Here is a 26,327-nt window from a genome sequence, read left to right as displayed (position 1 = left end):
GACATTAAGATTCATTTTTAGTTCATCTGGCTCTATATATAAGGGCTAGTGGCCTTATGCAATGGCACAGCATCTGTCGTTATTCTGTCTTCCTGTCCATCAACATTTCCTTGCAATCATTACTTGTCATAAGTTGTGAATGGATTTTAACCCTTTAAGGCCAGAAACATCCTTTGGGGGAAGGGAACATAGCGTGGCTCTGACCCCACATAGACAGGAGGTGTGGTTCTCAGAACATTGTTCCTTTCCTCATCGTTTGGATTATTTCAATACCAGGTAATTATAAGGAATCCTCCAGGTATTGCTTCATCTTCAGCCTATATAACTGGCATTAGTACCTATGACCAAAGCTTAGTTACAAGTCAAACCAATGGCCAATCTAAGCGGAAAATAAAGAAGCAATATTGCAAGCACAAAAGTTAGGAGATGCAAATCCTATACCAACGCCCAAAGTCGAAGAAGTCACCTGTCTAAACGAAGAAGCAGCAATATTATCTTTGCTAGAGAGAATATATATGGTCTAATATTTTAAAGTGACATCTTAAGACATAAGCTTAAGATGGTGACAACTTACGTGATCAGAAGCAGACAGTATTTGACGAATTCAACAAGCATCAGCAATGATGAATTTACACAGCAACATCAGCACCACCCTTTTGTATTTACCCCTCTTACTGAAAATGAATATGGACCTACATCTTGTGTGAAGACCTACTTTGTCAAAAGTTCTCTTACAAAACCGTTTGGCACATACTGCCACTTCCAAACAAAGGGTCGTAATGGTTATATATGCGTAGGCCACATCTTTATATAAGACAATGGGTCATGCTACAGTGCGACAATATGTCATGCGACAGTATACAGTTATCGACTGGAATTGAGGGCAACAGATGATTTATTTGAGGGTTCAACAAATCATATGTTGCCCGAAAACCCAGTCGATAACTGTTTTGTTATACCCCCAATCTGACGTCACTCCGGTCCAACAGCACATTTTAACAGTCTATTTTAACAGTTCTTTGGACCGCTCGAAGGAATGGCATTTTTGTCAATATAGTTTATATAGAAACGAGTGTATAGGGGTATAACAATACACCATGTGACAATGTGCTATGCTATGCGACAAACACATTGTCACATGGCGCATTGTCGAATTGTCTCGTAACAAGCCTCGGGTTGGATAGCCAATATCTTTCACTCGGGTTGAGATATCCTTGTCCACTCGACAAACCCATGTAAGAGTCTAGTATACTTACCTAAATGCAGTTGATAGTTTTGCACGGCTCCAGTTTACCATTCATGTAGGTAAACCACGAGTTCGGTTCCAAGTGTGCTTTCCATGTTACCCTTCCTGTCGTCTCTCGGGTCTCGGCAAAATGAAACATAGTCTCAAACAACAGTCAACTCACGTGCTTACCAGTTTGCGAGAGAAAACGTCAATCAATACGGAAATTGGTCATGATACAATGCGACAATATGCCATGCGACATTATGACATTAGACCTATGCCATGCGATAGTCGAAAGTTACATATTTTTTATGTCTATGGCCTAATTGATTTAGGCTTTGTGGCACTATCGCACCTCGCACTTCACACACACTACATAATGGGAAGCCGTCCTTACATGACCCTGGCTGTTAATAGGACGTTAATATAGTCAAATAAAACAAACAAATTGTGCAACAATTGCAATATGCCATGTGACAAACATACTGTCGCATGGTACATTATCGCGCTGTTGCATGGCACATTTGCGCATCAATTGATGAAAATGCAGAAACTTGGACCTTTTCTAAATTTTCTGAATCACCCAAAGTACACCCATCACAAACTTCACATACATATTCAAAAACTGGTAATATGTAGGTTTTATAGATCATTGATACATCATTACGCTTCTACATGTATTTGTTAAAACTACACGCATCATCACCTCCTAAACAATTTCATTAATTGAATAAATAAAATGATAATTTTCATAACGCGGGTCGTCTTATGTTTCCCGACGTCGTCCTAAATACCGTGCGGTAGTTGACTATCACTGCGCCAGACGGCAAAACAGCGAAATGACACTCCGCAGTTATCATATATTACACAGGAAATCTTGCATATGTTTGATGTTGTAACCTCATCTTAGGCCATCGGTATACAAAATGTATATTTTCTTATGTTACTTATGTTTTGAAGAAACTTATATGTTTTGCTCCGGAAAGGTAGTGGGCCTTAAGCTTCCGCAAAACATTTATTTTCTTCATCGCTGATTTATAGACTTACAGTATTACAAGTTATACCGAGATGTCTACGTCATCATCGATATTCCAGGGGTTCCGATCACTTACGATCTAGAGATCGTAAGTGATCGGAACCCCTGGAGTATCGAGGATGTGTCTACGTATTCTGCTAAAAAATTAAAATGTCCATCAAAAAGAAGATCTAGATCTTCATCAATATCATTTTAATTAGTAATAAACATAATTTCAGTCTTATTTGGATTTAGGTAACAAGCCAAGTATTTGCACATCTATTTAAAGCATTTAGATCACTATCCTACGCCAAACATCTATCTGTCATGATGTCTAAGTCTAGTGTCAGGCTCGGGCTATATTTAACACATTTTGTATCTCAAAAAAAGAAGCTCTGCAATATCGTTAATATAGATCAAGAAAAGAAAAGGTATAAGAATTGAACCCTGTGGAACCCCAGCCTTTATGGAATCAGACTCTTAAGAACAGTTATCGATAGATAGTTTTCTATACAAGACAAAACTACTCAAGAGATATTGTACTGTAGCGGAATAACGGAATAACCCCCCCCCCCCCGGATCATAACAATAACCCCCCCCCCCCCCGGTCTGGCCGCTACATTTTACAGAATTGGCGCCCAACTAAATAACCCAAGGTGGCGGCGTTTGGAAGGGTCTCGTACAATGTATGTCTTCGAGAACGGAGGGAGGAGTGTAGCGGGATTGGACTGGGTCGATCATCGTGACCAGTCGGTAGCTACTGTTGTAGCGGAAAAGATATCACTTTCTGACTGAAAAAGTCAGTCAGAAAGTGATATCTTTTCCGCTACAACAATAGCTTCTCAGTCGGTAGATCGAGCACTCGGCTAGTGTTCGGAGGGTACCGGGGTCGAAGTTCGAGTCCCGGTCTGGCCGCTGCATTTTCTCCTCTCCTGTTACAATACGATTTCGACCATGCAGTTAAACATATTTTATTGTATCAAATATGCACAATAGGATTGGGCACAAGTTTTCCAACTTATATTAAGCCCTTTCCATATTAGGTAACACATACAAAATTATACAAGATGACATTAACAATAAAATAGTATTTTTTGTGGAAGTGTGGATAAGGGTAAAGATAGGATGTAAGAAGGTGCATGTATATGAAAAGAATGTGACAGAGGCCTTCATCTACATTATCATAAATTATAGTTAAGACACTAAAAAAAGAAGCATTGTTTAAGACTGCGTGAATGATCTTTCTCGACCCAGATGGCACAAGTACACAATCCACTACGCACAACTTTCGGCATATCAATGTTAATCATATCTCCTTCCATGGTTTTCCTTCACTTTGTTCATTCCTTTCCTTCTGATATTTCCGTTTCGCAAGTGCCATATGAGTCGAGAAAGATAAAAGACGCAGTCTTTGATAAAGTTATAGTAGGTAAACAGTTTATATATATATGAATTATTTCAAATACACAATATATCAAATGTATCAAGTACTGAAGAGAGATATGTTGGAAAAAATTAGGAAGGCTTGCACAATTGTAACTTGAATAGAAAGAGGTAAGTGATAGAGAATGTACAGATGTAAAATTAAAATCTTTTTGTATCGTTAATATATTTCTGAGTGTGCAGAAATATGTTTTCATTGTCTGCTTTAGATAATTCTTGACTGCCATGTAAAATTAGCTGAAGGTCCAGTGGGATGAAGTAATTTAACTCACGGTACCACTTTATTCTCTGATCTACATACTTATTGCAATTAAAAAAAAGTGAAAAGCATTTTCAATAGAATGTCCATAATGACAAAGTTAAAAATCAATTGAATTAGCATGAAATAAGTCATCGTTTAGAGTACTTGAATTTGTTCTTTATCTAGCATGCAAAATATTAGTTTTCCTGTCTCCAAACAAATAATACGAGGGACTATTTATGTCATTTAACTTACTAAGAGAGTGTTTAAAAGCTGGGGCTGTCATGCTCTGTCTTATAACAGGGTCTAAATTGTTCCAAAGTCGGATAGTAGAGGGGAAAAAAGAACTATTAGTAAGTTGAAGCCTGAAGTTAGGTAAGGAGTAATTGTTAGCATTACGGAGGTTATATTCTAAATTGTGTGACACTAAAGGAGGTAGTAAAGCTGAAAGATAATTTGGCGAGAGGTTAGCTTGAAGTTTGAAAAAAAAGCTGTTAATTTTCTCTTCTTTCTTCTATTTGCTAATGGTTCGAGTCCGCTTTCCGAGTATAATGAAACCCTACTTGCATACGATGGTAAACCAGTTATTATACGAATAGACTCTAACTGTAGTTTTTCTAAATTGTCTGCGTCACCGAGAGTACATCCGTCCCAAGCTTCACAACAGTATTCTAGTAATGGAAGAATATATGCTGTGTAAATTTTGTCTGTTTAACAAATGCTTAAGTTTTCGTAGAACACTTACCTGTTTTGACACATTTTTACAAATATTTTCGATATGTTTACTCCATTTACAATTTTCGCTAATTACCACTCCCAGGTGCTTATGATTTTCTACAAAGTCTACATTTACTTTATTAAACTTGATTTCTATTGCATGTTCAAGTTCAGAGTTGGAATTAAGTAATGCCTCTGTTTTAGAAGGATTAAAATTTACTAGCCACTTGCTAGCCCAGTGTTTAATTTTATCTAAATCATTATTTATTTTTGTTTCAATTGTTTGAGGAGATGCATCAGAGTATAATAAGGAGGTATCATCGGCGAATAATTTACGAAGAGCTATGTCATTAATATATATAATGAATAAAAGAGGGCCTAATACAGATCCTTGAGGAACTCCGGCATTGGTTGATTTAACTAAAGACTTCGTATTTCCCACAAAAACTTGATGTTGTCTATTAAGGTTTCTTAATTCAGAAAATGCATACCGATGACCTAAAATAAGGTTACGACACCAAACATGTGCAAGATTTCATGCGTAATATATGAAAACAGTGGAGAGTCAATTCGCTGTTTTGCCGTCTGGTGCAGTGATAGTCAACTACCGCGCGGTATTTAGGAAGACGACGGGAAACATAATACGACCAGCGTTATGAAAATAAACATTTTATTTATTTTATTCAAATCGTTTAGAAGGTGATAATAAAGTAGTATTAACGGTAAGTAAATAAATTTTAAGACTCTACAAAATTATCGATCTTGTTTTACATTCCCATTTTAAAAATTAAAAGCCGTTTCGGAAAGGTAGTGGGCCTTTAAACCACTCTAACATTTTTTGCAGTTTACTAGTAAATCTTTAGTTATGCCAGACTCGATCAAAGGCTTTGGAAATATCACAAAAGGCTAAACAGACATGTTTCTTTTCCTCTAAATCGATACAAATTTATGGAACAATTCAATTTATTGATAAACAGTTGAGTGACCTGGCAAAAAAACCTGAAAAAGAGTTTTTACGGAATGTGAAATGGTCCAATCGGTGTCACCACTGTCATCAGTGAAATCCACAGGAATATGAAAATTCTATAGATTATATTTAGGCGTTCTAGGGGCCTAGATAAAAAATCGGTAAAAATCATTCTCTACATTGTACTACACCAGAGTGTCCTAAGACCATCTTTTAGGCGTTTTAGGGGCATACCATCCTCGATACTCCAGGGCTTCCGATCACTTACGATCTCTACACCCCTGGACTATCTCATAGTGAAATTGAAGGCAGCTCAGCGAAAAACATTTGACCAATCACAGGCTAGCAAGTATTTCATTTGAAGACTACAGAGAGAGCGACGCCTAACATCAAAGCCACAGAGTCAACCGCAGTGTACCGTTATACGGCTCTTTTGATGTACATCAAATGACTAAGTTGCCTGTTCTATTATGTTGCCTCCAGTTTTACTATGAGATAGTCCAGGGGTGTAGAGATCGTAAGTGATCGGAACCCCTGGAATATCGAGGATGGGGGCATACATAAAATTCGGTAAAAATCATCATACTCTACATTGTACTGTAACTTATATCTATATTCTCACATTCCTGTGGTACATGTTGTATATTGATATATTTTATCAGAAAAATAAAAAATATAAACATATATATGTCTCTGATTTTATATACAGCTGCATCGTACATAGATGTTCTGGTATACGTGTCGACTGCAACAGTACTAGTGCGTCCAGGAAAATATAGTCGATAAGCAGTGTTTTGAACTAGATAGGTATTGGATCTCCGCTTCTCTACGCGCGAAACAATGGCCGTCTCGGAAGCAAGATGATAAAATGTAAACATACTCAGAAATAAGTAATTTTGAGGATATATTTGCAGGATGGCGAGTAAACGCAAGCTCGACGAAGATGCTGAATCATTTGCAACACCGAGTAAAGCTGTAAAACTATCGGAAGAAGGTGATGTAACGATGCAAATTATAATTTCAAGTTTTCAACCCAAAGCAAAGGCCCCTCTCGTTGACAAACAAAAGCTCCAATATAACGTTAACGCATACCCCTTCTGGCTGTAGTGCTATTTAAAGTTATGTAAACATTTGTTCTGTCGTTAGCCAGTTATTTTAGAAATACTTATGAGTAATTTCATATTGGATAAAACTGTAGAATCACAAAGTGCACAAGAAGTTTGGGCGCAACGATTTGCCATACCTCATCAAAACAACTAGTGGTAAGCCACAACTATACGTGCTCCAAAAAATGAAATTCGTTAGTTTTCGCAGGTTGGGATGAAATTAGAGGCGAAGAAATAATGTCAGTACCGTATGTGCAATATGCTGCATCACATGTGTAATGCATAATCTATCCTGGAATTGTATCCTGCAACCCAATGTTGTGTACAGTTGTCTCCCTTGATAAGCATTGGGTAGGCTAGACAATGGCCAACTTGGGCAATGGTTATATAAAAGTGACTGTAACCAAGCTTCAAAATTCCTCTCGGCGAGTAAGAACTTCTCTTTGGTTCGAACTGCTGAGCGTAAGACTAGTAATCAATCTAGAGGTTATATATACAGGCAGAGTTAATGTTTCATCCCCAGCGGCCCGAAGGCAGTGTATATCCTGAGTAAAGCTAATGTATATCTTCTTCTGAATTTTATCTTTTCTGCTACAACAGTAGCTATGATTTATTTGAATAATAATTAAAATCCTGCATTCTGTTACATCAGCACCCTTGTAGGATTTACATACTCCCCCTCCAGGAAAGAAATCATCCTCAAGTTTCCAGAGGTTAACAGTGATGCTTGTAGCTAAATATGTAGGGCATGGCTAAGTATCTGGTGCATTGCCGGACACCGATGTAACATGTAACAGAGTGCAGGATTTTATATAAATTTGATCACTGCCTCCATGAGGAATTGAACTCAGGACCTCTGGTTTACTAATCTGACATTATCTCTAGCTGAGAGGTATTTTGTGGATATTATTCACTGGGGTTACATAACCATATAGCATTAGTCAGTGGTTTTTCTCCAGGTTCTCTTGCTTTCCTCCACCATCTTAACCTGACATGTCCTTAAATGACCCTCACTGTTAATAGAATCTTAGAAATAATTAAAAAATGCTGGAGTTAATTTGGCCCAGAGTAATTGCCATTGGAGGTCCCTCCAGAACTTAATATTAACCCCTGAAGATATTCTAAGCTGTACATTTCAACCTTTGAATCAGATCTAGAGTTTAAATATGTCTACAGAGGTGAATGAGTTAATAAGATAGTATTTTTACTGTACCAGTATACCAATAATGAAAGTCCTAGTGCAATCTAAATAAGATAAGACTTTTAATTTTGCTCCACTACAATGCTCTATTCCATGCATATTAGAGTTATCTGCCCTTGTGGGTAGGTCATTGATTATGGTGTTTTGTTTTCGCAAGGGTATACATGTTATACGTCAGAGGTTCTCTTGCAAGGGAGGTAACTTTAATATACAAAAACGGCATCCAATACAAGATATCTTAAGAATCCTGTTTATACTTTCAAGAGAATCCCAAACCAAATGACCCTCACCTTGACTGTTAATAGAATCTTAGAAATAATTAAAAAATGCTGGAGTTGATTTGGCCCAGAGTAATTGCCATTGGAGGTCCCTCCAGAACTTAATATTAACCCCTGAAGATATTCTAAGCTGTACATTTCAACCTTTGAATCAGATCTAGAGTTTAAATATGTCTACAGAGGTGAATGAGTTAATAAGATAGTATTTTACTGTACCAGTATACCAATAATGAAAGTCCTAGTGCAATCATAATAAGATAAGACTTTTAATTTTGCTCCACTACAATGCTCTATTCCATCTTTGCATATTAGAGTTATCTGCCCTTGCGGATAGGTATTGATTATGGTGTTACGTGTTCGCAAGGGTATACATGTCTACAATGGATATCTATCCGCAAGGGAGGTAACTCTGTAATATACAAAAACGGCATAACACACTCCAATACAAGATCTTACAACTCTCTGTTTAGGGTCACCCCAGCATAACCCCTGGCCTAGAATCGGAACATGTTCTAGTAGTCGTTTATACTTTCAAGAGAATCGACCAAACCAATGGTTTCATAGGCGACATGCTGATTGGCTAACCAAACGGGTCATGCTGAGGTGACCTTGAACAAGGATTTGATTGTTATATCTTGTATTGGAGTGTATTGTAGAGCATCGTTGTGGAGTGAAATTACAAAATAGATTTAATAATATTGATCCCGGTGGTGATTCAATATTTTAGTTTTTGTCTAAGTATTATATGATAATATTATAACAGTTTTGTGAAAATGAATTATTGTCCTTTAATTACAGTCAAAAGATCAGGACGAGTAAGGAAGAAACCGGCTAGATTTAAAGATACAGAGGAGGAATCTGATGAGGAAGGAGAAACAGTTAAGACTCCTAAAAGTGCTGACAGTGTTAGTCCAATCCCTGCTAAGTCTAGTGTAAGTCCCAAGGGAGCTGCTCCAGTGTCGTTTATCCTTAAACAAGATGTATTGGAAAGTCCAACAAAAACGCCAAAAGCTAAGGTGGTTGGTGTTAAACCTCCTGGTGTGGTTATGGTCCAGAATCCAGGTCTAGTTTTGACAGGTATGGAGAATACTCCGGTGGTGGCATCCCCACATGTGGTACCTGCAGTGGCTCCTGTCTCTGTACCTGTTGTTGTCCAGGCCCCAGTGATGCCTCAAGTCCAGTCACCAGGGGTCCGAGTCACCAGGGGTGTCGAAAGCTCCAGCACAACAGAGTGCTGACTCTGACAACAAATCCGGAAGGGTAAGCATTCCATTACAGGTGTATATTTTACAGGTGTTCAATACAATAGCCAAACCTGTCTATAAAGACCACCCAAGGGACAAGCAGAAAGTGATCTCACATATAGCTAAGTGGCTTTATGTACACAGGTCAAATCTTGTTAGAAATGACTGTTTATTTGGGACCTTAAGAAAGTTGTCTAAGGGGTCTTTATACAGAAATGGCTGCATAGACAGATTTCACTATACATACAAGAATATGAGGTTGTAAGACGAGGTAACAAGATAGGCATCCTACCAACTTCCCAACCACGGCATGCGATGTCATGGCCTTGTGCCTCAAGGAACAGATTACAACATTGTGAGATTTTGCGGTTGCATCACACCCTTGTCTTGATGTTGGGATCCCAAAGTCAAGAGATTTCGGGATGGCACTCTAACCATTCACTACATATTCAGATATCAGGAATCCCATCAATTGATTACTAGATAGTTTTACATTTACATATGCTCAGCTTCTATTTATTTAAAGAAAAAAAAAAGTTGAATAAAAAATATAACTAAGGAAGCTTGTTCAAATCAGGAATATAATATATACATGTATGTAATGCAGTTGTTCAATATTTAAGTGTCATCTCAAACAAGTAAAACATTAAACTACAGTGTTTTTTGATAAAAAAATTTAATTCAAAATTTTTAAATGCACACTTTCAAAATATTTCTCTTATTATTTTTTTGTGCTGAAGGTAAGAAAGAAGTCTACAAAAGTTCTGGAAATGGAGGCATTTGAGGAGGCAGAGAGAACAAAAGTCACTGCTAAAAAGGTTCCTGAAGCCAAGGGAAATCAGAAGTCTCCTGCAGCCAGAAAAAGTGGCCAAATTGCGGGGAAGTCTGTGGACACTGGACTAACAGGTGTCACACTGACCGGTCTGTCTCAAGGTGTGGCTGCAGAGGTTGGTAAACTGACCGCTGTCAAAATGGAGCCAGCAGAACAGATGCTTGACACCAGTATTCCTCCACAAGCGCTGTCACAACCGGCCATCCCCGGTAAAATGGATCCAGCATTAGCAAATCTTCCACCATTTCCTCCTTCAAAACTGGGAACATTATCAAAACCAGCTATTCCCGGAAAGATAGATCCAGTGTTGGCAAACCTTCCACCATTTCCGCCTTCAAAACTTGGAAACTCTTCTAAAAAAGGGAAAAAGAAGAAAGATGAAATGAGTGCTCTGCCTACCCCACCATTAGTTTCTCCTGCATCTCCTATTCTGTCTGCTGCTAAAAAGACCAAAACCACTCCTAAACCGAAGAAAACTAAACAGCCTGAAATGATGGAGACGGAACCACATCTAGCAATGATTGAGGACCAGGACGCTGGCTCTCTACAACCTGGGACATTTACAGACAGCAGTGTTAAAGTAAAAACAGAGCCAATCTCACCAGGAAAGACTGTGAAAAAAGGGACTAAAGTGTCAACACCATCCATTGACCCATCCCTCATTGAAACTGGGATACGAATCCCACCTGCCATGGCGGGACAAAGTGGTAGTGTCATTAAAATGTTACTAAATACTCCGACTCAGTTCTCTAGTCCTACAGTGTCTACGCAGTCAATAAACAGTGGCGAGAAAGTGCAGAAAGTGGTGACGGACAGCATGGATACCAGTGTTGTTAAATCTGAGGCCATGTATCTTGGCGACGAATCAACACTCCTCTTATCCACAGATATTATGGAACAAACAGAAACAGTTGGAGAGGAGGATGTGTATGATAAGAAAAAACCTAAAAAAATCATTAAAAAGACAATTCTTATGGACCCGATGGATGATGATGACGACGACGATGATCTTGACGATTTAGATGATGATGACGATGATTTTGATAATGTAGATGAATCAGGTGAATGGGAGTTTGAGAACCAGGACGGTAAGCTAGTGATAGCTGACTTCCCTAAGAAAGGAGGTGAAGAAATGGATGATGATAAACAGACGATGGAAGGTAAAGGAAAGAAATCTCCTAAACGACCAACTCCTAAAAAACGAGCGTCAAACAAAGGCAAGGGAGATGGAGCAGACGGAGGTAAGCTGCAATGGAAATCAAAAATAGGAAAAATAGAAAGGTTAAGCAACCTTGCGTGTATGTGTAGACTTCATGTAGACGTATTCATGGAAGTTATCTGTTTACGTCATAAAAATGATGTTTTATAACATGTATGGAGTTATATTAGCAAGCTCTGTTCAGCTTTCGATATCTCGATGTTTTAAGTCTTATTCAAACGTAATTATACACTGTAAGATACCATAAACACTTAAGAACAGAAACTACGGTAAAAGTAAATGAAAACAAAAGTCATTCAAACAGAATTGTTTACATGTTTGTACTTTATCGTTGCGCTACAAGTTATGGTTACGTGTAGCAGATAAAATAGCAACATGAAATGATGACCTCACACCCACTAAATTCCGTAGATTCTCTGTCTACACGTACCTGTACACATACATGTAAGGTTGCTTAACCTTCCTAATAGCTGGCCCATGGGCCCATCATGCCATGCCACGTGTTCAAAAGAAGGTTAGACTAATCACCGTTTAACAACAATTTTCAAATTAAGATAAGATTTAAATATGCTCCATTGTTATAGAATTCTGAAGTATTCTATTATTCTTTATCAATTTGCTCATTTTAGAGAAGATATAATCAAAGCTTTAAGGTTTTGCAGCAAATGAGAATGAAAATTTTAACTAATCCATTGATTGAGCTAATCCGCTTTTGAACTTTTACCATATTTTCCGGACGATAAGTCGCACCTGTGTACAAGTCACTAAGGTGTTTTTTACTCTTTTTTCCAGGTTTTGTACAAATATAATTATAAGTCGCACTGATGAATAAGCCGCATCCAAAAACTATAGGAATATCAAACCCCATGTTCTTGCACATACCTATTTATCCCAGTGTGTCAACTAATCTTTAATTTAGTATAGTAGTGATACCGATTGATTCGAATAATTAAAACTGTCTGCAAAGTTGTATAAATAAATGACAAATAACACATACAAGGGAATAGAAATACTAGTGTTGCGAATCGGTTGTAAAATCACAATTGATAAATGGTTTAGGACAACCTACTAATTATCAGTTTTATGATCGAATATATATATATATAAATACTACCGTATTTTCCCTAATAAGGGCGCCGGGCGCGGGTAATTGACTTAGGGGGGCGCCGTTATTTGAGACCATTTTTTTCTGAAACTGCCGTGATTTCATAGGTTGTAAAATCATGAAGAATTGACGACGAAATGTTTATCAAATAAATTGTTAACATAATAACTAGAATATTTACAAGATATTCCATGCATTTTAAGCGTATTTATTACATTAAATTAAAAAGATTTTAAATGCTCAGAGATCGGCAAGTTTATGCTGCGATCGTCGTGTTGTTTACAATGACAACAAAATGGCCGGACTCGGAATTTACTTTCGTTTTCAGGGGCATTATTGACGAGAAAAACATGATTAAACTATTACAAACGATTGAATATCCGCAAATCAGTAACGATCATTGTCAAAATAAAACAAGAATACATCTAACTGGTGCACGCAATGAAAATAATGATGTTACAAATGAGTGATAACTTACACTCGTGTGACAGTGAACAGATGCACAGTCGTACTTCCTGTCATTCAATGTTACGATTTCGCCGCAATTCCATGAAAATATTCCTTAAACAAGTTTTTACTCGTTCCATACGATATATATCTGTAAGTATGTAACGAGATTTCGATTTTATAAGCGCCACAAAGTCGTTAAACATCATTTTATCGAGGTGGCAGTGACACCCTGATTCACTAAACGCGTGACAATCAGGGGAGATAACTTCTAATTTTCACTTTCTTTTCTTTGCAAAGGTTTTTTTTCAACAAAAAGTCGAGGGGCGCCCTTATTAGGGGAGGCGCTCTCAATAGGGAAAATACGGTATATATATATATATATATATACCATTTACCTATATTTATATATATTTGATTAACCTTTCAATTTCCCCAAAGAATTTTAGAAAAATGAACAAATAGTATGAATTGAAGTATTTTTTTTCTTTTATTTAAATTTGAATTACTGTGTATCTAACATATTTAAGGCATTTTGAAGTGGTTTTGCACATATATATAATTAACATGATAAAGGTTCATGACAGTATAAAATAAGTTATCCCCCATAATCGATTATTACCTTTCATCATAATCGATATAATCATCGATTGAAATTGAGAATCGGTCCAACCCTAATAAATACCTTAATCAATAAATGGATTTGATCGTTGTTAATTACTCACTATTTACGTAGGCCTACTTTGTAATGGTGGCCATTCTAATTCATGCTTACGCTCATAGTTCAGTACGCCGATTAAATTTACTTTTTTCACTAGGTATAGGAGTGTTTGATATTATCCACATTTTGATATATTTTGTGTATTAAACATGTTGTGTAATTATAAGGATCAGTATATATATAGTATCATGGCTTGGATCATGACTTAAGAATTGCCTACTTTGTAAACAAAAAAATGTGACTGTTAACGTTCCAATCCACGATTACTCTCGCTGATTTTTCAGTGCGCCGATTAAATTACTTTCTTCACAATACCAGTGTTTGATATCCACATTTTGAAATATATTTTGTGTATCAAATTATGTGGTTGTTTAAAAGGTTACAATATTATCAAGACTGGCGTTGTGACCTGAAATTTACTTTAATTTGTTTGGATTGTTTTATGGTCGCCGTTGAGGTATTTTGAGATCGGCATAAAACATATATATACGTACAGATGTTATATTGTATATTTGGCATTTTTAACTACATTTAAATATATTAAATACTGATATACTCAATATTGAGCGATCCATGTATAAAAATTCAAATCGCAAATATATTATGTATATAGATTCAAATAAATATTGGTTTTATTGAATTGGTGTGTAAAAGATAACGCTCACAGGAAAATGCATACACATATATATATTCATTAAATAATTTATTTTCTGTACATTAAGTTTTACATTGACACATTTATTTTATTTGTTTATAAAAATACAACACTCATAAAAGTATAATATACATTTATATATATATTTAATTAAACAATAAATAAATTTAACGAAATACAATAATTATATAAAAATAAATATGGTAAATGTAATTATTATATAAGTTGAGGTTGTACCTGGGTAGTTGTTTACTGGTATATAGTGCCAGAACCTCTTTTAGTACGTAGTTCTGAAATTATTTTCATAGCTATTATCGTCCTCATAACTATGTCAGATGTTCGAGTGTGGTGTACTTTAATTACAGAAATTACAGTATGGAAAGGTGGATGACAAGAAGGAAAATGTGGTCCTAAAAACATGTCTTTGTTTTAAAATCAAAAATGGGTAATTAGGGTTATGACCAATCAATGAGTGTGCTGCAAATAAAGAACCAATGAAAATTATCGTAGATGTAGCAAATAATTTTCGATCCTACCTAATGTCTATATAATCTCGCGTTTGAATCCTTCAAAATCATCTCTCTGACTCAATAGTTCTATCAACAGACAAAATCGCCATACCTCCCAGGAAAAGCTACACAGCAGCTTTCAAGATTGAAGTGGTGACATACGCTAAGAAGAATGGAAACAGAGCCGCAGGACGGCAGTACTCAGTCAATGAAAGTCAAGTTCGGGAATGGAGGAAGATGGAAGAGTCCCTGAAGAAGACAAAGAAGACGAAGAAGGCAAACCGTGGACATAATGCACGCTGGCCAGTCTTGGAAGACGACTTGGAGAAGTGGCTACTGGAGCAGAGATCTTCATGTCGGGGTGTCAGCACCATGCAGATAAGACTCAAGGCACAGAGCATGGCGAAAGAACGCCACATTGAACACTTCAATGGTGGACCGTCCTGGTGTCTACGATTTATGAGGCGGAAGCAACTGACAATCAAGAAATTAAATACATTTTCCTGATAAATTTACAAATGAGGACATAAGAATATCGCGGTTTTCAGAAAATAAATACAGTTGAATCTATGTGAATCTCAGTAGATTTTTCTGACCATTCTATGTAATAATTAATCATAGGAACCGATCGTTTTCATTATTTAAATCAAATGTGTTAGAGTATCGTGAGTCTTTTCATCGTTTAATTGTTTCGTTTTCATTTCTCGTTACAGTTTGAGCCTAAGGGACTACATCCATTAACCTTTCAACTCTGTAATTTAAATGCCGTTAACCTATTTGACATGCTAATTTAAATGCCGTTAACCTACATGACATGCTAAATTAAATGCTGTTGACCTATGGCATGCTGATTTAAATGCTGTTAACCTATGACATGGTAATTTAAATGCTGTTGACCTATGACATGGTAATTTAAATGCTGTTGACCTATGACATGGTAATTTAAATGCTGTTGACCTATGACATGGTTATTTAAATGCTGTTGACCTATGACATGGTAATTTAAATGCTGTTGACCTATGACATGGTAATTTAAATGCTGTTGACCTATGACATGGTTATTTAAATGCTGTTGAACTATGACATGCTTATTTAAATGCTGTTGACCTATATATATCTTACATGAATGCACATGTCCTTCTCGCTATAATACAACTAATTCTGTCTTAGAAACTGTAATTAATAAATGCTATATATTTTTAGGTTTTTTGCATCTCTTACTTTCAATAAACAAACAAATTAATCAAATTTGTGAAATGTTCGAAGTAAAATATGTTGTTTGTATCTGTAACTTCCAGGGTCTCACTAAAATTATGAATGCAGTTGCATATACATGTGTGGCATGATATTGCTGATTAATGTAAAAGCCTCGAAATATTCTTTCCTGCCTTTTTCCTGAACCACACATGAAAAATCATTTGTGAATGAAACAATAGAAATCTTATTTTCAACACATAATAATGAACAGGCTGAAATTAAATTGAATCTGAATCTTCCTGTTTCATCCGGTGATTGACTTTAGTATGACCCAAAGTTGCTTCTTATCACTAAGATCCAGAGTTAAAATAACAAATAAATGATACGTTATTTCTCAAGTGATTCATTCTGTTTCTAAGACATATGGACAGCTAATCGCCACTAATATGCTGTGAAAACCTCTCTATTTATAGACATGCATGGAAGCAAGGCAGAATGCCACTGCCCGGAAGTAAGGGAGGCAACTCTTACAAAATTCAGGCATTAAATTATCGTGTATTGGACATTGACCTATAACAAACTTGATCATCACATTATTTTCAATGTAAACAAAAAGAAGAAATAGCAAAATTGTTTTCGTATTTATCTTTTTTTATAACAGATGTATAAAATATAGATCATGAAACCTTTTAATCATGTTACTACAAAATCTGCTTTATAACAGCCTTTCTATGGAACATTAATGTTGTAATAAATAAAAGTTATGTGATAAATAGAACCTTACACTTGTGACTATGTTGTATGAAATTTATCAAAGTTGTTAATGATTTGATATGCCACTGGCCTAAAGGTTCGTGGAGCATCAATTTATTCAACTTGTTTGATAAATTTCATATCACATAGTTATGAGTGTAAGATCCTCTGTTTATGTAATCAATGAAAATCGGAAATATTGATTTATAAAAATGAATTTGAAATAGTGGCATGCTCTTGATGAGTATCTATGATAAATGGAGGGTGTGGTTGTTCTGCCACATGATATTTATCATCATATTATGCGAGGACCTATATTATATTTAAAGATGCTCCACTGCCGACAGAGTATAAACCAGACTCATTTGAACAATAATTGGTATTAAGTCGTGTATAGATATGTCTAATTAACACAAAAAAATGATTTAAAATAATTTATTTTGCTTTTGTTGCATACGCAAACACTATTTCATTCCATCTAGGACATAGTGTCACAGAAATTTTCAGGACACATTTTTTTTTTTTATATTTTCATCTTGAAGTAAAATTAGAAGCTCTACCTTTTCAATGGTGGTAATACTGTAACTAAAGAAAAATACTAATTTGTCTGCTCCTATTTTTGATAGTGAAAAAATACCATTTGTCGGCGTGAAAAAATACCATTTGTCGGCGGTGGATCATCTTTAACATTTCTGTTTAAAATATCATAAAAACTTACTTATGATAGAATCATATTTTGGTTATAAATGTATGATTATCAAACTTACTATATTAACCTGGAGTCAAAAACAGTTAATTTAACTGTCTTGTTCTATTTATAAAGTAGGCTTTAGGCTTTTGGCTTAAGAATCAGTACTTTTGGTACTTTGATTTCCGTAATTTTTTTTCTTCAAAACATCATCTGGTTTTTGTCATCCATGGATAAGTCCCACTGTTGTATATGCTGCACTCCCAATTTTCATGTAAAAAAAGTCACGACTTATACTCTGGATATATGGTATGAATTTCAATTGGCTGACTCACATATGCTGTTTAATCCCTGTCAATGTAATTTATATGAAGTAAGATTTTCTTAAAATTGACTCACATATATTATTTATTTTTGTGAATTTAGGGGTTAATAATTCATTTATTTTGGATTTTAGAGGTCATAGTGACTATCTTATGTGATATTAGGGGTGTTTTTTTTACTTGTTTAAAATAACTCATTATATGATAGAATTTGATAAGACCAGTATTTTCTTTTTAGATGGCGAGCCAGGTGATGGAAAGAAAGGAAGCAAAACAGCGGTAAATATCTCTATTTTTTTTCTTCAAATTTTGCTTTGGATTTTCAGAAAATGTTTAAACATTTATTGATCTGTGGTTGTGTGGGTACTTCAGCTTGTACAGTATCTATATGTAAGGTATTACAAACTTACTTGGTGGATGAAAACAGAACACACCACTATTTATTATTACCAACATATGACACTGTCAGGGTCTTTAAACTTTTACTTGAGATAATATCTGTGTGATACGGTTGAGTTTTGACTTTGAAGCAGTGATTTTCTGTGTGGTCTATTTCCTGCATGTAACCAGTATACTTACCATATTCAACCCAATAAGCGCCCAGGGCATTAAAATTGAAAAAAATGAAAAGGTGCTAATAAGACCAAATTATTGCAAATCTAGACAGTTTTGTGTAGTTTTGGTCTTTGATTACCTGGGCAATTGAAATTGAGGCCTCAAAAAGGGGGAGGGGCGCTAATAGGGACATGGGCGCTTATTGGGTCGAATACGGTATAAAGCAATTTTTTTTTTTGAGGCAACATAGTTTTGTGTTTTTTTGCCCAATGCCTCTTTCATGGCAATTTAAATTTGTTTTCATGTTTTATGCTCTATTGAACTTGTTGTTGAATCTTTTTCTCAGCGATTAATTTTTTTGTTCTCAGATTTTTTATTGCCCACGAAATACACAAAAAGTTTAGTTTATGCCGAAATAAGTTTTCGTTTACGATGTACAAAGATTTTGTTGACTCATATCTTTTATTAGAGCTGGAAAAATACATCTAGACTTATTTTCTTCCATGACTTAATTGATTTCAGAAGGAAAAGAAAAAGAAGAGGCTGACTGCTTATACAATGTGGTGTGTGAACACTGTCCGCAACAAAGTGCTGTGAGTGAAAACCAGGGCATGTTAGTAACAAAGTTTTCTGTGACAGAGAACAGACGTCTGAGTGTTAGTAACAAAGTTTTCTGTGACAGAGAACAGATATCTGAGTGTTAGTAACAAAGTTTTCTGTGACAGAGAACAGATATCTGAGTGTTAGTAACAAAGTTTTCTGTGACAGAGAACAGATATCTGAGTGTTAGTAACAAAGTTTTCTGTGACAGAGAACAGACATCTGAGTGTTAGTAAACAGATATCTGAGTGTTAGTAACAAAGTTTTCTGTGACAGAGAACAGATATCTGAGTGTTAGTAACAAAGTTTTCTGTGACAGAGAACAGATATCTGAGTGTTAGTAACAAAGTTTTCTGTGACAGAACAAATATCTGAGTGTTGTAACAAAGTTCTGTGACAGAGAACAGCATCTGAGTGTTAGTAACAAAGTTTTCTGTGACAGAGAACAGATATCTGCTTGTTAGTAACAAAGTTTTCTGTGACAGATATCTGAGTCTGATAGTAACAAAGTTTTCTGTGACAGAGAACAGATATCTGAGTGTTAGTAACAAAGTTTTCTGTGACAGGGAACAGATATCTGAGTGTTAGTAACAAAGTTTTCTGTGACAGAGAACAGACATCTGTATTTAAACATTTCCAGCTCATACACATGTACGCTTTCCACCATTGTACTGTATACTGATCGTTTATAAGAGGTCTGATGACAAAAACAACTACTAAGTTTCTAACATCACAAGTGATTGTTCTATCATGATCAGTTGTTTTAAATAACTTTTTATCTTCTGGTACATGTACTTGAATGAGCTCACTCAAATTCTACCTACCAGTACACATATTTACATGTATTCAAAAGCAGCTGTAAACATCACAAATAATTGTTCTATTGGTTGTGCTAGTTGACTTTCTATCAATTTTTACTGGACGTGTACGTGTTCTTTTATAAGCTCACTCTAATATTTACATCCATTGTACCAAGTTATTATTGTGGGCTAAATTATCACTGAGCAAGAAAGATTCGCAGAAATAGCTATAAATCATCGATTCTTTAAAGAAATCATTGATTGATTTTCAAAAGACATGCATCATACAGATTGCAAACTACGGGCACATTGATTTCATTTGTAAAAGAAAAAAGCGCACCTTGGAAAGAGCTTTAGATTCCCGTTAGATTAAAAAGATATTGGTAGACGGTGCAAAATATATAGGGATATATTCCACTAAAAACACTTTATCGTCCTGCCAACAGTGCGCAGACGATATTCAACGGAGGAGAAAGTGCAAGTGGTTCAATGGTGCCGGGAACACGGAGGCAACTTTGCGGCGACAAAGAGAGAATTTGGTATTTCTCGGAAACAGATTCGGGAATGGAACAAAGTTTATGACAGTCTGCTTCTACTTTCTCTCGGTCCTGACAAGAGTAAAAAGTGTATCAAAGTGGCTCGACCAGCCTCGTCACAACTAGACCAGTTAGTATTACAATGGTTTTTGGATGAACTGAAGTCTGACCAACCTGTTACCAACGGAATGATCATGTCCAAGGCTCGAGATTTCGCTGTTCAACTCAATTTGCACGAATTTCAGGCGTCATGTGGTTGGCTGAGACGATGGAAGAGACGAAACAATGTAGTTTTCAGATGTGAAGACCAGACTTTAGCATTGTATTAAGGTCTGGTGTTTTGGTCTTCATGAATACTTGAAGTAGATATCTGTGACACAGTTCATAATATAGCAAGTGATCAGAATGTACAAAGGCTGGGGAGAAAATTTTCATGGATTCTGTCAAGTTCAAGGTAATCATGTTTTACAAGAAACATGTTCATTAATTCATAAATTGCATTCCAATGAGTCATATTAGAGAAATTTTATTCGTATCTAATACCTTACTTTTGAATCAGTATGTAAGACATCTAATTTGTATCAAGAATTTGAAGAGCCCTATACCTGAACCAATTTGTTATACATGTAATATAATAATAGTACAATGTGTATGATTTATTGGCACCAGTTTGAACAGATAAAACTTGTTGATGGACACTGTAGATTTATCAATTTACTTTTATTAACCCTTGTATAGATATGTTTTTTTTTCTGTCTTTGTAGGTCTGGCAACATTTCTGATCAATCAACTTTGAAAATGTCTGAAGATTTTCTGCTATGAATTGCGTCTCTGTAACATGATATAAATGACTGAAACTTGACAATATCTGGACCAAAGTGATAGGATTATGACAACCATAACAACCACTATTTATTTTTTATAGGACGAAACATGCACTATAGTCAATATATAAATTCTATCATACTTTCCATAAGAATTCCTGAATACAAGGCAATTTGTAGTTTGGAAGTTCAACACTACGTTTTGAATTATGACTTTGCATCTCAAGGTCATGAGGTCACATTTGTTGATTTGATGATTTACTTTCTGTATACATCTCACCAGCAAATTCTAAATTAATGATACAAGTTATTTATTTGGTCCTTTAGCATGCTGGTTTGGAGCTAGTATAAGATTTTATCAAATTTAAGTTGTAACAACATTTAACTTCTTTCAATGTTAGCATATCATGACATGTGCTTTAAGATATTCTTTATTTGCATATTACAGAGTTATCTGTCCTTGCAAGTAGGTATTGATTGTGACGTTATGTGTTTAGGAACATAACATCATAGTTTTAGAGACAACAACATCAGATTTGCTCACAAAATAATGACGCTTCAATGGATACCTACCAGCAAGGGAGGCTACTCTGCAATATGCAAAGATTAAAAATAGTGCCAAAAATGTTAGTACTGATGATTTACATTACCCTGATAATTGTTTTAAAGTGCTCTCTTCACATGTATGGTCTATATTTCTTGTAATGTGTTTGTTTGACGATAATACATCTATTGCTTGAAGTAGCATGTGGGAAAACTAGGCCGACAGTGTATGCTGGACATGCACATTTCTTTGAAACTTTTTAAAGTGCTTGACTCATTTAAATGTTTATTTTTTTATGTTTGTGTTTTTTTGTGTCTATGTGAATTTGATTAAATACACATCTAAAATTCAAATATATCTCTTTTGATCCTTGAAATTTTTCTCTAATCTTGTTTGGTGACCAGTTCTGGAAAAGTTGCAAAAAATAGGCACCTGGTGTGAAATAGAAATGACACAGATTGAAAACTAGCAGTATCACCAATTGAGAAATAGCAGTGACACCTATGGGGAAAAATATACTGGCACCAATGGTGAATAGCAGTGGCCCCGATTGAGAAATAGCAGTTACATCAATAGAGAATAGCAGTGACATCAATTGGGAAATAACAGTGGCACCTAATGAGAAATATCAGTGACACCAATTGAGAATAGTAGTGGCATCAATTGGGAAATAGCAGTGGCACCAATTGAGAAATATCAGCGACACCAATTGAGAATAGTAGTGGCATCAATTGGGAATTAGCAGTAGCACCAATTGAAAATAGCAGTGGCACAAATCAAGAAATATCAGTAACTCCGATTGAGAATAGCAGTGGCATCAATCGGGAAATATCACTGTCACCAATTGAGAAATAGCAGTGTCACCAATTGAAAATAGCAGTGGCATCAATTGAGAATAGCAGTGGCACTTATTGAAAAATAATATTAGCACCAATGGAGAATAGCTGCTGACACCACTTAAGAAATAGCAGCAGCACCAATAAATAGAGAAATAGCAGTGACACCAATTGAGAAATAGCATTAGGCACTTGATATAAAATATCATTAGCTCAAGGTGTGGTGACAATTTAAAATAGCTGACGGTGGAACCTGTTCGGATATGGTAGTGCAAGCTGTTATAATTGGTAGCAATATATATATGGTAGATCAGTTTATCGTCCATGAGTCCACCAGACTGCTCAGGTATAGCAGTGTAAACTGTAATGGTAGATATTTTCGTCAAGTCTGCTTTAAAACTGCTTGTGGTTGTAATGATTTTCATACTATGCATCTACAATGTTATATGAATTTGTACATGTTTATAATATACCTGGTATGTGCATTTTATATATTAGCGGAATTTTAATGAAAGCAAACAGTGAAAGTTTCTATTCCACAAATAATTCCACTTTTACAGTATACAGTCACATTACCGGTAGTTGTATGATGTATACTGTGAAATCAGAGGAAATTATATACTATTTTCAGCTCAGCTGATCATGAACCAAAGACTTATGAATATTTCATTTTCTATTTTCAGATTTTGCACAGCTGAGCAGACGCTTGGGTGAAATATGGCAAGGCTTACCAGCAAAGGCCAAAATGGTAAATACTTTTCTTTTGTATCTTTGCTAAATCTTTATGTTGGAGGATTATGAAATTTATATCAACATTAATTTTGAATTACTGTAGATAGACTTGTTTTAGATCATTGAAATCTCATGCACTACCCTATCACTGGAAACATACCATTCACTGCTCTGTTGTTTGTAACACATAGGATAGAGCAATGACTCGTGGGTTTCTTATGATGACTCTACAGGAGTATTGCATTCGGTCTGATTACGAAGGTTTGCTTCACCTACAATACTCGCCAGCATATATACATTTTATATAAGGTTAATACGGTATAGAAAGTAACTTTAATGAGTAAAAATATTCATAATTTTCTTGAAACAAGAAAAATGCACTTAAAGAAGTTAACAACCATTGTGTTTAGGCTTTAAATATGTATCCATCTACATCAATGTCCCCATCAAACACAATGGAGATCAGCCCTAGAAATCATTATACTTGGTTGTGACTTTGTAGGCCTGGAAGCGTAAAGCCAAGCGAGAGGCGCGTAAGTTACTGGGTAAAGGTTTGTTGATCTCAACATCTAAAGGAGGCGGCGGGGTCATCACCACCACAATTCCGTCATCTCAAGCAATGGCTGCCGCTGCAGCAGCCGCCAACGCCGCAAATACAGCCGCTCATGCCCCTCCCCCTCAGCAGGTGGCTCCCTCAACACAGCCAGTGAAGGCCGTCCCGGTCCTTCGGGAGGAACCTGCTACAACTAAGGTAAGTTTAGGCATAGGCTCAACTACTTGTTTCTTACTTGAGGTGAAACAAAATAAGGTTGATTTTACGTACATTTTGACTTCAGTGATGTCATAGAAAAATCTTTGATCTGTTATCACATACAACTGATGTGAGGACACTTATTCTTTGGTTTGTTCATGGAAATTTAACATGTAATTAATTGAACATAAAATATTGATATTATGTCGCTAATTGTTTTGCCTTTATTGGTAAAGTTTAAAGTAGTTTGATGACACTTCCTGTAAACGTTGTTGTAATTTTCTCCTGACAGCAGGCCTTTGGTATAGAACCCATAGACGTGTCAGCTCACCTCAAATTGGTTGGAGAGTCGCTCAGTATCATTGGGATGAGGCTACAGGAACACCGAGTACGTATTATCTACAAAGTGTTTTATTTCTCTGTTTTAGGTCACCGATTACTAATACTTCTAAATCTATCCTTCTTACGGCTTATTTGTGTGCATGCTACATTTACCAAATTACATCCCAATTTCACATTAAAATGTTTATGTTGTACTGTTCCCATCGAATGGGTTTGAAGTTAGGGCCCTGTATTGTTTGTCTTGCATAACTAGTTTATTTCCCAAGGACTGACAGTTTTAAAAGTCTATATTTAAAAGTATTATTTGTTCTGTATAACTTTCATTTGACTTTCCTTCCGAGAGACTGATAGCCGTACAAGTTTTGACTTTGTATTACTATTTTCATCTCTACCCTGATTCTGGTAACTGTTTACCCGGTAAGCATATACCCCATATTACAGGGCTGGGGATAAGGACTTGTCCGCTCGTTCAGACTGATTTCACTGTCGGACACGTCAATATTGACAGCGTGCTTGTCCATTGGACGAGTAAAACTTTCTGACGCTAATGATGACCTGGACCTTATATGACACATTCCTTTTACAGTTTCTTAGAAATATGACAAAGAAATTTATAAGCAATCGCTTAATTTTAATATCTGGAAAATACTGGGGGCAAGTGAAAATGTCATTGGGACGAGTAGATTTTAGAGGAGCACTCGTCCAACGGATAAATTTTGAAAGTTTTCCCAAGCCCCGGTATCGTTGTGTAACTATTTAACCTTTCCTCAACAGGGACTAATTGCTGTACAAGGAAGCCTGTCTGTACTACTTGATTCTATGTTGTGTGCCCTTGGACCATTGATGTGTCTCACCACTCAGATTCCTGAAATGAACGGTTGCTCGAGTGAAACTCACTCTCGGACATTGGACAATGTAGCCTTCTTTATGCCAGGACTCTAACCGACAGAAATTTGTACATAAACGTGGATTATTTGGAATCATTATTTTCTTTATGCATTGAATACAATTGGCTTTTAGACTGAATATATCCACAATTTGTCAATTTTCTGCATTATTGAAGAGATATGCTGAATATATCCACAATTTGTCAATTTTCTGCATTATTGAAGAGATATGCTGAATATATCCACAATTTGTCAATTTTATGCATTATTGAAGAGATATGCTGAATATATCCACAATTTGTCAATTTTATGCATTATTGAAGAGATATGCTATATGGCCTTAAGTGTGTAGAGATGGTGGTATACCAAATATGGACGAATCAGTGATCTGTATATTAACGCCATAGAATATTAATTTTAAGATAAGCAAATCAAGAGCATTTTCATGTTTAATCATGCAATTGCAATATCTATTAACTTTTTCAAGAGTTATAGAATTGTGTTTTTGTAAACTTTTAGTAATGCAATACAAATTATTGAATGTGTATATTTCATTTGGAATGTTTGTTTTATAGCTAAAATTAACTGCCATGAAGTTGTATGTTTTAAAACGAATTCAGTGCATTACTTGAAATATTTGAATTTTAAAAAACAAATTTTAAATGTTTTTTGTTGTTGTACATGTGTTCCATGTAGATAGATAAATGATGATTGTTTAAGAAAACTTTTTGTGAATTCATTAAAATTGTATTGACCTTATGAAGGAGTTATATTCTTGAAAGAAATAGAACTACTCTTTTACTACGTAATTAACAAGATGTTTATGGTCTAAGGTAAATTTGGGAAGTGCCCTGATTTATGAAATCATAAATGTAAGTTTGAAAAGTCAAATGCTAAGTGATAGTTTAATAATTATCTTGCTGCCCTCTGTTTTGTACTGTCAACCAATTTATTTTCTCAAGCGATAAAATTTTTCGCAAGCCATACGAATTTGCTGTGAAATAGATCCAATGGCCAAGGTACTGATGAAC

At 35.6% G+C, this 26,327-nt stretch overlaps 1 protein-coding gene across 1 annotated transcript; it reads left to right on the top strand.

Moving 5' to 3' along the window:
• Positions 1-6,426: 6,426 nt before the first annotated feature.
• On the top strand, positions 6,427-26,073 carry LOC138326195 (HMG domain-containing protein 4-like). The gene is given in 10 exon segments (XM_069272322.1): positions 6,427-6,605; positions 8,995-9,407; positions 9,409-9,456; positions 10,181-11,513; positions 18,128-18,168; positions 18,967-19,037; positions 23,263-23,332; positions 23,819-24,067; positions 24,360-24,455; positions 25,184-26,073. Coding segments are annotated over 10 exon segments (2,568 nt in total). The 5' UTR covers positions 6,427-6,526; the 3' UTR covers positions 25,352-26,073.
• Positions 26,074-26,327: the final 254 nt, after the last annotated feature.

Source organism: Argopecten irradians, chromosome 6 (assembly GCF_041381155.1).
Source record: "Argopecten irradians isolate NY chromosome 6, Ai_NY, whole genome shotgun sequence".
Classification (NCBI taxonomy): domain Eukaryota; kingdom Metazoa; phylum Mollusca; class Bivalvia; order Pectinida; family Pectinidae; genus Argopecten; species Argopecten irradians.
Note: the sequence above shows the minus strand (reverse complement) of the source record. Positions and strands in the feature narration are given on the sequence as shown.